Below are 14,131 nucleotides of genomic sequence, written 5' to 3'. Positions count from 1 at the left end.
TCAGCCCTCCTCCAGCATGTTTGTCTTTTGGTATGAGATGTTTGTGCTGATGTGCTCTTTAGGTTTTCACCAAACTTGGCGCTGTGCGTTATGGCCAAACATCTCCACTTCAGTCTCGTCTGTTCAAAGGACATTATTCTAGAAGGCTTGTGTTTTGTTCAGATGCAACTTTGCAGACCTAAACTGTGCTGCAAAGTTTTTTTTTCTTAGATAGAAGAGGCTTTCTTCTGCCAAAGCCTTCCAAACATGCCATTTTAAGTACTGGCACTTCTGTTTTTTCAAGCACTGGGGACGTCCACTCCTGGAAGGTATCCACTTCTGAATAAACTTCAGATGGTTTGGAAATGGCCCTATTACTTTTCTCAGATTGATGGCAGCAACAATTGCTTCTCTAAGATGATTGCTGATGTCTTACCTCCTTGGCATTGTGTTAACACACACCTGAAGGCTCCAGACCAGCAAACTGCCTTATGCTTATGCTTTTATAGAGGTGCTCAGACTTGCTGATGATCAGTTAATCAAAAGTATTTGATTAGCAGTGCTTGACTGTTATTTACCTTCTTAATTCCAATGTTAACAGTAAGGGTGTCCTAACTTTGTCACACATGGCTTTTCCATTTTGGCTTTATTTTTGTTCAGTAAATAATGACACTGTGCAATTTGTCATGTGTTGTTGTTCATCTGAGGTTTCATTTTCGAAATTTTAAGACCAGCCAGTTTTTTTTTAATGATGTCCTGATACCATGGAATTCAACAGGGTATATATATCACTCATTAGATGTATTTTTCCTTTTTTTTTTTTTTTGGTATATTCACTAAAAGTAGGTGTGATTTCTGTTGAGTGTGTGTATGTTTATGTATCTTTTTTATTGCAAAAATGACTATATACTGTACAGTATATCATATATATATATATTTATATATGTGTATATATATATATATATATATATATCTATGTGTGTGTGTGTGTGTGTGTGTGTGTGTGTGTGTGTGTGTGCCCGCACTTTGGCTTATATTTTGTATATTTAAGTATTTAGAAACAAGAAGAATTTTGAATTATTGTGAGTAAACGATGACAGTCGTGTTGCAGTTGTTAACTTTTGCTTTCTTGCGTTTAGGGTTTTGCATCACAAGTTCATCACAAAGCAAGTTGTGTCTTAGTGAGTGAGAATGTGTTTAGAGTTTTGCAAAAAGTGTGCATGAGATCTTCAAACAGTGTCTAAACTGCCTAAACTTGTTTAAGGTTTTGCAGAAAGAGTGATTTATTTGACAAATTGGTTTAGGCTATTGAGAATTTGGTTTAGAGAAGGGGTTTTAGTGTTTTAGCAAATGTGAAAAACTATAATTCACTTTTTTAGCCATTTTATTTATTTATTTTTATTTATTTATTTTTTGGTATATTCACCAAAGTTAGGTGTGATTTCTTTTGAGTGTGTGTGTGTGTATGTTTATGTATATATATTTTTTTATTGCTAAATAGTTACTACAGTATATACAGTAAACATTCTTTTCTTTTTTTTGTAACTACATGCACTGGACACTGTGTTCTCCATTTTTTAATGTAGTGTCAAATGAATGATCTGTAGTGCATATAGTATTGACTAATATGTGTAATTTGAAAATATTTGAAAGCTTTGTTTGATTTTGAGTACAGGTGAAAAGGTTTTGAAATGATTGTTTGATTTTGCCAGAAGAGTCAGAGGTTCAGTGAATTTAGTTTGAACATTTGGATTTGTGTTTAAGGTTTTGAGAAGATGAGTGATGGTTTCAAAAAAATGTGTTTTAGCGTTTCAGAAAAACTGTAAGACTGGTTTTGTGGTCCAGGGTCTCACACACACGTTTGTTTGTGTGTGTACTTGTTCTTGCTACATTGTGGGGACCAAATGTCCCCACAAGGACAGTAAAACCTGAAATTTTTAACAGTGTAAAGAGAATGATTAAAAAATAGTAAATGATGTTTATCTGAAAATGTAACAATGCAAACATGTTCTCTGTAAGGGGTAGGTTTAGAGATGGGTTAGGGGATAGACAATATTGTTAGTATAAAAACCATAGAAGTCTATGGAAAGTACCCACAATTTACAAAAACAAACATGGCGTGAATTGTGGGGACTTTCCATTGACTTCCTATTTTCTATAAGTCTATTTTCAGATAAACATCATTTACTATTTTTAATCATTTTTTACATTGTGGGGACCGCAGGCCAGTCCCCACCATGTCAAAAACTTCAGGTTTTACTATCCTTGTGGGGACATTTGGTCCCCACAATGTTACAAGAACAAGTACACACACATACACACGCTAGATATCTAAAATACAAAAATTAGATAATGATACTGAGTGAATGCTCCTGACACATCAAATACTTTTACTTCAGACTCGCTAAATTCCAGCCTCAGCCTAATCAGAAGTATCAGTACTTTCATAGAAATCTATACAAAGTAGCCAGAAAGAAATGCTCATTTTAAAGAAATATGTCAGATGGATTTAGAGGCTTTTGCATCTAAACCCTTCATATATATATTCAGGTCAAAATGAAGCTCTCCACTCAAAACAACTCAGTCTTGCTGAAAAAAACAAACTTTGCTCTCAGACATGACACACAAACCCTCAAAAACACACACACTACAACACAGTTTTACACACTGATGAGATCAATTCAAAACAATACTATGAAAACTGATAATAAGTGTTGCTCATGATGAACACAACAAATGTATGCATTTGCAAGTGTTTTAATCATTAATTTATTGTACTGTAGAGTACAACATCAAAACAAAAATAATTATTCTGCCCCAGCATCCTGTCTTTGGTCTGGGACAGGACCTCCTCAACATCACAGACTAAATTGGCCCTGGACAGGCAGTGGGGGTAAAATCCTCTTGCATGCCTGATCCAACCCTGGTACGCATCAACTAAAATATATGAGACTGCTTGTTTTCTTGCCCTTGCCCTTCCTATTTCTCTTCCACGTTGTTGTTGTTGACCTCCTCCTTCTTCTCCTCCTCTTCCTCTTTCACCTCCTACTCTTCCTCTTCGAAATTACACATTACTGTATGCGGGATATTGATTGAAAAAGACCGGATAGGAGTCAGAGTTACACTTTTACTAGTGGTCTGACAAAAAAAATAAATAAAGATAAAAAAATAAAAAAATAAAATACAAATACATTACAAAATCATTGTGAAGTAGAAAAGAAAAAGAAATATGGGCAAAGGCGAGGTGAGATGTTGATGTACCTTTGAGCTATTTCAGAGAACTGCTTTATCATTGGTTGATTTGTAGTCTTGACATTATTGAAAGTCAATATTCACTTGAACAATTCATGTCAAATTTTAAAAAAAGTCTAATAGAAATGTGTAGAATATGCTTGACAGTTTATGACAACTAGACAAAAATTTAGCATTTACTGTAAAGGCATATACGATGAGCTAATGACTTGATGTTTTGAGGGGTAAGACTATAGCACAGAGAACTATATACATGTAATACATTTTGAGCAAAATGAAAATAGGAACTGATAATGACAAATCAATTGCATAATCAGTTGCATTAACATACCAAAGCAAATGCAACTTGTTTAAAAAAATTAGAAACATTTTATGATGTGCACAGGTGACTAGATGATGTGGAGGTTGAACAAGTAGTTTTGAGAATTTCATTTCTGATCTGAGAAATGCACCAAACTGTAAACTGACTTTGGCCCTTTTATCTCCATGGAAGGTTCTCTTTGGTGTGTGATAAATTTTGACTCCTAGTGTTTCCCTTGGGTAATTGTGTGCTAATTGAGCTCACACTTTGCAGACTTCAGTGAACAATATTGAATGCTAGTACTTTCTAAATGACCACATGGTGTAAGCACTGAGAAATGTAGGGATTTGTGTGTAGAGTTTTGCAGTAACAGTTCACCAAATCTGACTCATGTGTTAAAGCAGGGGAATAGTTTTAATAGTTTAGGGAAATGGGTGTGCTTTTTGAAAAATAGCATTATGGTTTTAAAATTTTAGTTCAAAAGACCGGTTATAGTGTTTTAGCAAACGAGAAAAACTGTAAAATGAAAGTCAATTTTACTTTTTATTTATTTATTTATTTATTTATTTTTGTTTACCCAGGCCTGGCGCATTTTGTTGTTTTTAAACACTGCGCTGTTGTCCTGTAGGTTCATGATTAAAAATGAAAATGTGAACAAAAATAAAAGCAATTAATGTGTTATTCTAATTAAAATATGAAAATTATAATGACGGGTAATAATAGATGATGACGGAATTTACGACCCTGGACAATGTTAAAGTCTAGCGCAATCCCTGAGATATAATATATATATATATTATATATATATATACTCATACATGTGTGTGTATTTTTCCTTTTTATATTTTTTGGTATATTCACCAAACCTAGGTGTGATTTCTTTTGATTGTGTGTATGTCTATATGTTTATGTATCTTTTTTTAATTGCTGAATAATTACTATATACAGTAAACATTCTTTTTTGTAACTACATGCACTGGACACTGTGTTCTTTATTTTTTGATGTACTGTCTAATGAATGATCTGTAGTGCGTATTGTATTGATTAATGTGGGTATGATTTTAAAGCTTTATTTGATTTTGAGTACAGGTGAAATGGTTTTGAAGCGATTGTTTGATTTTGCCAGAAGAGTCAGGGGTTCTGTGAATTTAATTTGAACATTTGGATTTATGTTTAAGGTTCTAAGAAAATGAGTGATGATTTCAAAAAATGTGTTTTAGCATTTTAGAAAAACTGTAAATTGGGCATCAGTGGTGAAAAATTAACAAAGGATTCCATTACATTTCGAGCTGTCTCTGTGATCTAGCACAAATGAAGATCCAGCTCAGTGTTCAAACATCATTGCTCAGCGTCATCGCCTGGTGATGGGCATGAAGTGGCACGACCCAAAGCATAACATGTTAAACATCTTAACTAATACAAAACGAAGAAATGTAATTTTAGAGCTGCCCCGGTGTGAGCTCCAAATAATGAAGATCAAATATCCTTAGTAGCTTTTTCATTTATCTATTAGTCGCAATTTTATGTTTGTGTGAACTGGACACATGCAATTTATCTTTTAAATCTGTGTTTCATCACAGTTTGAAGACTCGAGCTACAGGGCGCTTCCAAATGTTCTCCACTAGATGGCGTAACTCGCCTAGAAGATCAACGAGCGCATCGGAGACGCGCTTTCGTCCACTTGAACGCGGTTGAGATTGGACCTGGTTTGGGAGTGCATTCACACATTTTATGTGTAATCCATTCTGCTGTTTAAAACAGAGGTGAAAACAACCTTTGCTTTCATGATTCAGACAAGCAGGCTATGCAACACCTTAAACTCGTTTTAAAGTATGCAATTATATAAATGCATTGTTTTACCAAACGTTATATAAACAAATGTTTTTTCTCCTCTAAAATTTTGTATGATAAAATCACTGATATAGGCCTGCCTATAAAAGTTTGTACGAAAAGTCCTTGCTCTCTGGAGGCCTATATCTTCAACGTATGAATTTCGTTGGCTTTTTGGCAAAGCAGGTGTCTGTGTATTAGTACTGGATATTACAGTGTAGTTCTATAGATTTTATAGTAAAAGAAACATTTTAGAATATTTGTTTTTTTATCCTCCGGAGTATGACTGTGGGTAAAAAAAACCCGCCAGTTGTGGTTCATCTAAATGATGTGCAACCAAGACACCAGCAGCTAACATGACATCTGTTTAAATGCTTTCATGCTAATACACTCCTCTCGAATGGCGTCTTTGTTAGTGCGTCAAAGATTATTTACAGAATGAGTCAATTGCTAAATGGTTTCATGATTGTTGAGCGGAATCGCCGTAGGAGGCGGTTAGGACTATTGGAGGCTGTGAGGTCGAGCTCTGGCGCGCAGCGGGGCTCCAGTAGGAGCGGCGCTAATTGAGGAGGCAGAGTCGAGGCGGGCCAGTAGAGCACGGGAGCGCGAAGAGCTGGGGCAGGGCACGGTTCTTGGAGCTGAGCGTATTGTTTAGATGTATAAAATATGAGACCAAAATGTCCCTCTTCCTATCCCCTCTTTTTCTCGAAAATAGATCTTTCATTATTTCTATTGGCTTCAACTAGTCAACCTGTCACATTATTCTTATTTCTACTGTATTTTATTGTTATTGTGGGTGTCTGATTTGTATTTGTCATATCTTATCGATTTTGTCTTTATGTGCACATATCATAGCCTTTCTGTATAAATTGCCCTTATTCATCAAATCACACATCGAATTTGTTAGATTATGGTTAAGGCCGCATTGGTTATTATTATTATTATGGGCTAATTAATGTTGTTTTTAGTGCAATAGTGATGACACTTTATTAAGGGGATTGCTTTTGGTAGGCCTATTTGAACATATTGCATTATGAATTATGTAATATGTATTTTAGCCTACTACGTTCACTTACAACTAAATTGTAACCTGATACCAATTTAAGACAAAAGTTGTTGACAAAAGTTGACAAAAATGTTTATTTTTGTTTATTTGTTTTTTGACATATTGTGCTGATATCGGGTCACTTTTTTAATTTGGGTTACGTGAATGCAGGTGCTCGCAGTAGTTTAGATGTTGTCCCAAGTATCTGTAAGAGACTGTCTGCTCGCTCATCACCATCCACTTGTGGGAGGTTTCGGGAGAGACCTTTGTTTTCAGACTTCTGGAACTTTGTGTTGTGGTGAAACCAAATCTGGATATTTCTACAGTTCTCCACAGTTCATAGGATCTCATCCGAATTAACCTTCAAACGGGCTCTTACACTCTGATCTTACTGCTGATCCTGTATCATAGCCTCTTGTGACCTCTAAATTACTCTGTAATAGAATTACAGTTTTTAATCCCGCTTGCCAGAACGCCTCATCACAGGCTGCTGGGTCGCGAACAACACTCGTGGTACTCCTTTAAAAATGTATCAGTCACTTTTTTATGAAATTTGTAATTGTTAATCGACTTAGCACTATGTCTATCAAAAAAAGAATGTGCCTGTCTCTCCAAAGCCAAGAATATTAACAGATCAAGGTATTGCTCTTATTACACTTTTGAACCATGGCGGGGAAAGGAAAGACACGAGTAGATGTGAGAAGATGACATTCCAGATGACATTCCAGATGTGAGAGGTTCTAATAAAGAATCTTTTAAAATATATAAATCTTTCAGACGCGGCTAAAGATCTACAGTGAGAATGGAAATGACCGTCAAGGTTTTTTCCGCATGTTACTTATTTATTTATTTATAATTACTTTTTGGATTGATTTAATGCCTCATTAGGGGATAACATGAACAGTAAAATACGTTCTAAGATAAAACAATTCCATAATTAAAAGTGTATAATAAAATATAAATGACTTTTTAAATAGTTGCTTGGATGATTTATGTTGGTTTGTTTATTTGATTATTTATTAGCCATTTAGCTGTTCCGACCGTCGTATATCTTCTGCCTAATGCACAGCTCGCCACAGTCCCGATAATTCATGTTTCTGATTCTAACTTCACGTACCTTGTTCTGCGCTTATTTGTGAGAAGGGGACTGTTTCGGGAGGGAAAAGGCCCAGTCTTGCCAAGAGTGGTTGCACTGACAGGCTATGCCGAGCCTCCACGCTTTCAATCCGGGTCAGAGGGAACTGACGCTCATTGAGAACTGCATGAATACACACGAATAGAAAAGTTGTGTTCAGTTAACCGATGAAATCAGAGAAAAAACAGGGCTGTACAATCTTTTCTTATTGCCGTCTGCGGTCCAATTGCATTCATTTGTCTCTGTGCGACTAAGGTTATGGGAACAGGACAAAAAATCTATTCTGCCTTTTTGACACCCTCGCAAGTGATAATAGTACACACAGGCTTAGGGACTGGATGTGTATGAAAATGTTATGTATTGCTGCCGTTGTCACGTACTTATATTCTGTACTCCGTGTATTCACATTGCAAGAACACACGAGGGAAGAAAAATCTGTGTAAACTGTAATTAAATGATTAGACACTGTAAATCATATGAATCTTTATAGGTACAACAAGAGTTTGAGAGAGCAATCTCTTTGCAGCTCTGCGAAAATGCCTTATGTAGTCATGGGGCGACACAATTTCAAAATATGTTAGTCAAACTATTTTTATTTTTTTGATTTTGAACTATTGACTATTTTTTAGCAATGTCTTATGTCAAGCAATGTCAAGTCAATAATGCAATATAAGCGATTCTCGTAAATTAATTTCTTCCATTATACCCGAATTATTAACTGGCTGTTTACTACTTGTTTATCTTACGCTCAAATAGCAGTATTGATATTACAGTTTAAAAGAAAACTGCTCCTCTCATAACCAATTTATCAGTTCTAAACATATTTGAGACGAATATCTGCCAATAAATTAATGTAGTCTGAGAGGATAGAATGATAAAGGTCAGTGTGAAGTGATTGGAGAGCTCCATCAGTTAGTGGTAGTCCATATCTGTCCACTGCAGATGAACTTAAGAGGTAAAAAGTAGTCTATCGCGAACAACTACCAGTGAATACAAATTAAAGGATTCTTTATTTTAGCGCATTTATGTAATCAAGTGCCATTAGGATCAATTGATATTTCCTTATTGTCGCGCAGATTTAGACTTGAGAGGACGTACAAGACATACACAATGCACCCTACATAATTATGAACGTGAGTGAAATAATAAACGCAGCCTTATTTAGCATTGCCGGTTGTGAGAGCTGAAAGTTTCGTCTAGTCTTTATGTTATCTGTGGTAAAACGGGCACACATGAATGAGAGGAATAAATAGAGGTGATAAGGGGCATACTAAACAGCGATACAAACAAATCAATTTACGGTTGCTCTTATAAAACAAGCCTTAACTAATTAAAGAGAAGTATTCCTCTTGTTACAAATATCTAAACTCCACTTTAATAATAGTCTTGGTTACATCGGCAAATTAAACAAGTTGATTAAGTTATTTGTCATGTCTACAAGCCGTTCCTCTATTTTTGCCAACTAAATTAGAAGTGAGCAAATTCGGAGTCAGCTTCATGTAATATTATATTGTTGAGTAAATAGTTATTCTCCATTCATAGGATAACCTTTACCCACAGTATATTTACATCAATAAACTGTTTGTGTTTGGTAAAGTGCGCTGAAAAAATTCTGAAGCAAACTAACTAAACTTCTAAATCAAGTGCTTTGTACAGTTTCCTGTTTGTGCATGCGAGTTGGGGTTACTCGCCCAGAGGGAGCTTTCTCCTTGCATAGCTCAATTTTGAAAGAAACGCCGTTTCGTTGACCACAATGGGACACTGGGCCAGGGGAGGAGTCCTCCATGATTAGTCAATTTAATGGCGCCTTTACTTAATTTTGCATTGTGTACTTTAGCAACTGGCTGTTAACAAAAAGGAAGACGAATGTTCACCGTCACAGCGAATTTTATGTTTAAAAACGTTTCTGTAGGCTACTACAAATTGTACTGTTGAAGAATTTTGTTGCATATGTTACAACTCTCTGGTCATGCTCTGCGTAAAGTGGATAGGAACATGTCTGAATGTTGGTATATAGAAATTAGAAAATGTTCTGTGGAAATGACACACATAATGCAGTCTTATAACAAAATTGAATACTGTATTTTCAGTTTAGAAACGTATACATTAACAGAAACACGCAAGAAAGTAACATTGAATTATAAGCGCTGGACTGGAAACATGAAATAGACTTGGTCAGTCGATGATGATATCCAATATTTTGTCTTTTGCATTAATCTCGACTGCTAATTCATGGTCACTAGCGTTCTTTTCATGGCATAAAACAGAGAAACAAAACGCCTAAAGCACTTAATAGTTACGTTTTGACGAATAGTTTATGTAGGGACACCAAGCCAAGAAAAGTGAACAGGAATAGAAAAGAGAATGGGTATAGCAATATTATTTACAGACTTATTTCTACACATATATTACAGACTGGGAGAATGATCGCATTATTTAAGATATACATAATTCAATATAAAATCTCGAAATAAAAATAAAAATCTGATACAGTCATAACGATTCAGTTCCACATTTGACCAGTACCCCACACAGGCAGTGACAGAAGTGTAGTAAAAAGGTGCTTACGACTCAAATGATTGTCTGATGAACATAAAGGAAAAGAGGATTGCATCCTGGCTGCTCGTCGTCACTCGGACTAAAACAGAAAAAAAGGCGATGGACACCGGTTTCTGGTAATTCCCTCTTCACGGTGGTCCTGGTAGACATAATAAACGTGGGGTATTTCCCCATATACAAAAAAGAAAAAATATATATATTTAGATATATATATATCATGCAAGTGATGGGGTGAGGGAAAGGTGTGGGGTCCATTGAAAGCGCTTGAAAAAAGACGTGCTTTTATGTTTTTCTTTTTATAATAGTAATATCAATTGGTCCTTTTTCATCTTCCCCGATAATTAATAAAGTTTATTTAGGTCCTTTTTCCTGTATATATTTCTCTTTTGCGTATCATACGTCGCATTCCGAGTCACTTGACGTTACTGAAAGAATTGACGTGCCCGTGTCGACTCGCTCTGTCATACTCGAGACACTGGTCGTTGGACTAGCCGCAGTTGATGGCGACTCCGCCGAACTGCGTGGGGTGCAGCCGGATTCTGAAAGGGACCGCATGCCATTCTGCCCTATTGCTTGATGCTGGAGCCTATAGCAAAAAAGTAAGAGAATGGTATGCCGTTAGAATATAAAAGTCGCAGGCAATTTTCACTGAAAAACGCGCCCCAATTTTTACGTAATTATTATGTTAGGCTATATTAACTATATTAAACATAGTTCTTTAAAACGATATAGGCCTAGATAAGAAACAATATCTAAAATAGACAGATAGAAACATTTGCTTACATGGTAAAATGAATGCTACAGCTGTGTTTTTTTGGAAAACGATTACATAAAGCATTGCCGCTACAGGATTAAGTGTACATACACAAAATATTAGCATATTTACAGTCTATCCTCGAGATTTTATTGACTTCTCATTATATCTAGTAATGATATAATTAGTTATTGTATTCGTTTGTATGTTTATGTTCAAATTAGGTGTCATTAGTTAAAGATGTCAGTTTTAGTATGCTGCATGACCATAATGTCATAGTTCTTGTTTGTTTAACGATTCATCCAGTCTATTGTTCATCCAGTCTATTTATTCAGTAAAAAATATAAATCAGTTAGACCAGTCAAAGTGTATAGTTTCTGCTGCTTTCTCATTCCCTAGACATACAGTAATATTTTGCGTGTAGGAGAAAAAAATAATTTGACCAAATCATCTAAAACACCACTCACTCCAACTAATTTACGCCGTGTTATCTGTATTATAATTACAAAGCAAAGTGGAAAGTAAAACAATTAGCCTAATAATTTGCAAGATGTCAACTATACCAAACACTAAACCTTAGAATAATTTGTTGCCTAATAATTATTTATTTCTCAATGCACGTGGGGGGCAGAATAGGTTTACAACTATTTGTATTTACAATGTCATGTTGTAAAACTGTCAAAGAAAGTTTATGATAAACCACTCTCTAAAATTACTTTAAATAGACAGTTAATTTGTGTTGATTTCATTTTTCCAAATACAGCAACAGATAAATGCTGTAAGTACATATTTATATTAGACTTCATAATTGTATTGTTATCGCTAGTATCTACACATTGGAACAACTGTTAAATTAGGATTTAAATACTTTGTGTTAAAGACGTCAAAAATACTACATTTTGTAAGAGAGTAAGTAGAACACAGTAGCTTTGAGCATGTACACATTTGATTACATGTTCTTCTTGCGATTTCAGATTCCACCGATGAATCTGGAGAACCTTTTCAATTTGCATCATTTTTTCACGTGTTAATAAAAATGATACAGGTATGTTTTATCCACTTACTTTTATGTTCTGGCTGAGACTTTATAAACATCTTGCACACGGCACAACTAAAATGTCGTCGTTCTCTCTTAAATCTCTTAAATCTGCTTGATTCTGTTTTTACGGCAATACTTCCTACACTGTGTTCATATATTTCACAATAGTTCATTTAGAAATATCTATATATTTTGTACTAACGATTAAACACCTAAAGCGAAAATTTCCATGGAAAGTTAGACATGCATAACGTGACTGACCTGTTTTTTGCTGCCGCTGCCCTGTCTCGTTGTCTCCGGTTTTTAAACCAATTTCCGACCTGTGTAGGAGTGAGTCCAGTGGCTTGAGCCAGTTCCCTTTTCTTGCTGGGGTTTGGGTAGGGGTCCTGAAGGTACCACTCCCGTAACAGACTCCGCGTCCGCTCTTTGAAACAATGCGTCTTCTGCTCACCGTCCCAGATGGTTCTAGGCAGGGGAAACTTCTTTCGCACCCTGTACTTATCAACCGGTCCTAGGGGACGCCCGCGTAATTTCTCGGCCTCCTGATAGTGAGCCTCAAGCCACATCGCTTGTAGTTTACCATGCGAGTCCTTGGTAAACTTGTGGTTCTCCAGAATGTGATAGAGATCGCGAAAATTGCCTGTGTGAAAGGCAACCACAGCCCGGGCACGTAGGATGGATTCATGCTTGTTGATCGCCTCGCAAGCACCCGGTGCCACTGGAAGCGACCATAGGAAGCGACCCAGCCGCTCGATGTCCCCGGTCTCCTCCAGCGTCTCGCAGACGCTCGCCACTTGCTCCGGAGAGAAGTTTAGGGTCGGTAGCTGAAACATTGACAAGTCTTCGGGAGACCTGGTGCTGGGCGCACTGCTCGCCAAGAGCAAAGGGCGATCAGCAAAGTTTGGCAGGAAGAAATGAGAGGGATAAAGCTCTAAAGGCGATCTGAAAACCATGGAAATGACCTGAGAGAGAATGAAATTTGCGAAGGAAAAAAAGAACGACGAATTCAGATTGAATGATTCAATAGCTATCGCCTAATGACACCAGCCTCATAATATCTCCCCCTAAATCCACCGTGAGTGTAGCATTGAAATATTTTGTTTCGCTTTTCTATTGGTCTTCTTGGTGTCGTTGTAGGGTTGTCATGGCAGCCCTGCCAATCACTGTCAAGCGTGCCAATCATTAGCCAGTACGTAGAGGCTTTCACCACTTCGGCTGCACGCACGGGGGGTTATCAGGAACTCCAATCTCAACAGCACCCTCCCTCCCTTGACTCGTGTGAAGTCGAAGCAGAGTCTCGCCTATTTGTTGAATGGAATGAGCAATTAGTGGGTGGAATATTATTGTGATCTTAACGAGGCTCGTTAAAGTTAAGAAGATATGTAGGGAGAGAAGGCAGGGGTGGGGTCTCGGGATGACAGTCACGGACACGGGAATTTAAATGAAGCGCTAAAACGGAATCTACGACAGGGTACACAGATAGGCTATTTCATTCTTTAGCGCCTCGTGTAAAGCTGCAGAAGACACGATATTGCGCCGGATCGCTTAACCCACAGATACAGTAGCCGTGAAAGCATTTTATTCGCTGTGTATATCAAACGCTGAAAACACCCGGATCGTTTTTGTACTTCGTTCGCATTTCGATACGACCTGACTATGCTATTCTCGCACAGTGGCAACCGTTCACTAGTGAACGGCGCATCTCTGCTACTCCGCTGATGCTTTGCTATGCTCAGAAGCCAAACAGTGGCCCGTTGCCCATGAATGTTGAGAAAAGCACGTGGTCGTTAATGTATATTTGTTTTTATTTACTTAAACTTTTCTCTTTTTTCAGTTAAATCTGTTACTTATAAGAATACTGTGCGCTACTTCAGGTCGTTCAAATTTGAAAGCCAGTTTCGCGAGAATGAAGGACACAATCTATATCACGAGACTGGGCTTCCAATGGCATGTTGGTATGGGTTTCGCGGTCTGCATCAAAGAGTTTGTGCTGTATTATATTTAAACAGTGGTTAGTTGGTGTTAAAAAAAATATTACGTGTCCACAAGAATAATGATCATATTATGAGAACGTAAGAGGCGTCAGGAGACAGCATCCAGACATTAAAGCTAATGCTGAAATGATGCATTTTCCAGAAATGTTCAGGGATTCGTATGCACTGGTATGCCTCTTTCAGATATTTAATTGCATCTTTTCAAATATCCATGTACTTGGAATAATACAATTTATTTGTATT

General features: G+C 36.8%; 1 protein-coding gene across 1 annotated transcript; it reads right to left on the bottom strand.

Moving 5' to 3' along the window:
* Positions 1 to 9,631: 9,631 nt before the first annotated feature.
* On the bottom strand, positions 9,632 to 12,973 carry six3a (SIX homeobox 3a). Its single transcript, XM_051126343.1, has 2 exons — positions 12,156 to 12,973; positions 9,632 to 10,687 (listed from the first exon to the last, which is right to left on the bottom strand). Exons 1-2 carry the CDS (start codon positions 12,845 to 12,847, stop codon positions 10,495 to 10,497), a joined length of 885 nt encoding a protein of 294 aa, XP_050982300.1. The 5' UTR covers positions 12,848 to 12,973; the 3' UTR covers positions 9,632 to 10,494.
* Between the last annotated feature and the right edge of the window lie 1,158 nt (positions 12,974 to 14,131).

This window comes from Labeo rohita, chromosome 13 (assembly GCF_022985175.1).
Source record: "Labeo rohita strain BAU-BD-2019 chromosome 13, IGBB_LRoh.1.0, whole genome shotgun sequence".
In the NCBI taxonomy this organism is placed as follows: Eukaryota; Metazoa; Chordata; class Actinopteri; order Cypriniformes; family Cyprinidae; genus Labeo; species Labeo rohita.
This window is presented reverse-complemented; position numbering and strand designations above follow the sequence as displayed.

What these genes read in the sequence shown, in the direction of transcription:
- six3a (XM_051126343.1), bottom strand. Translation starts at nt 12,847, where the DNA reads ATGGTTTTCAGATCGCCTTTAGAGCTTTATCCCTCTCATTTCTTCCTG. An exon ending in GCAGCGGCAGCAAAAAACAG is followed by an intron (nt 10,688 to 12,155) that starts GTCAGTCACGTT and finishes TTTTTGCTATAG; the next exon opens with GCTCCAGCATCAAGCAATAG.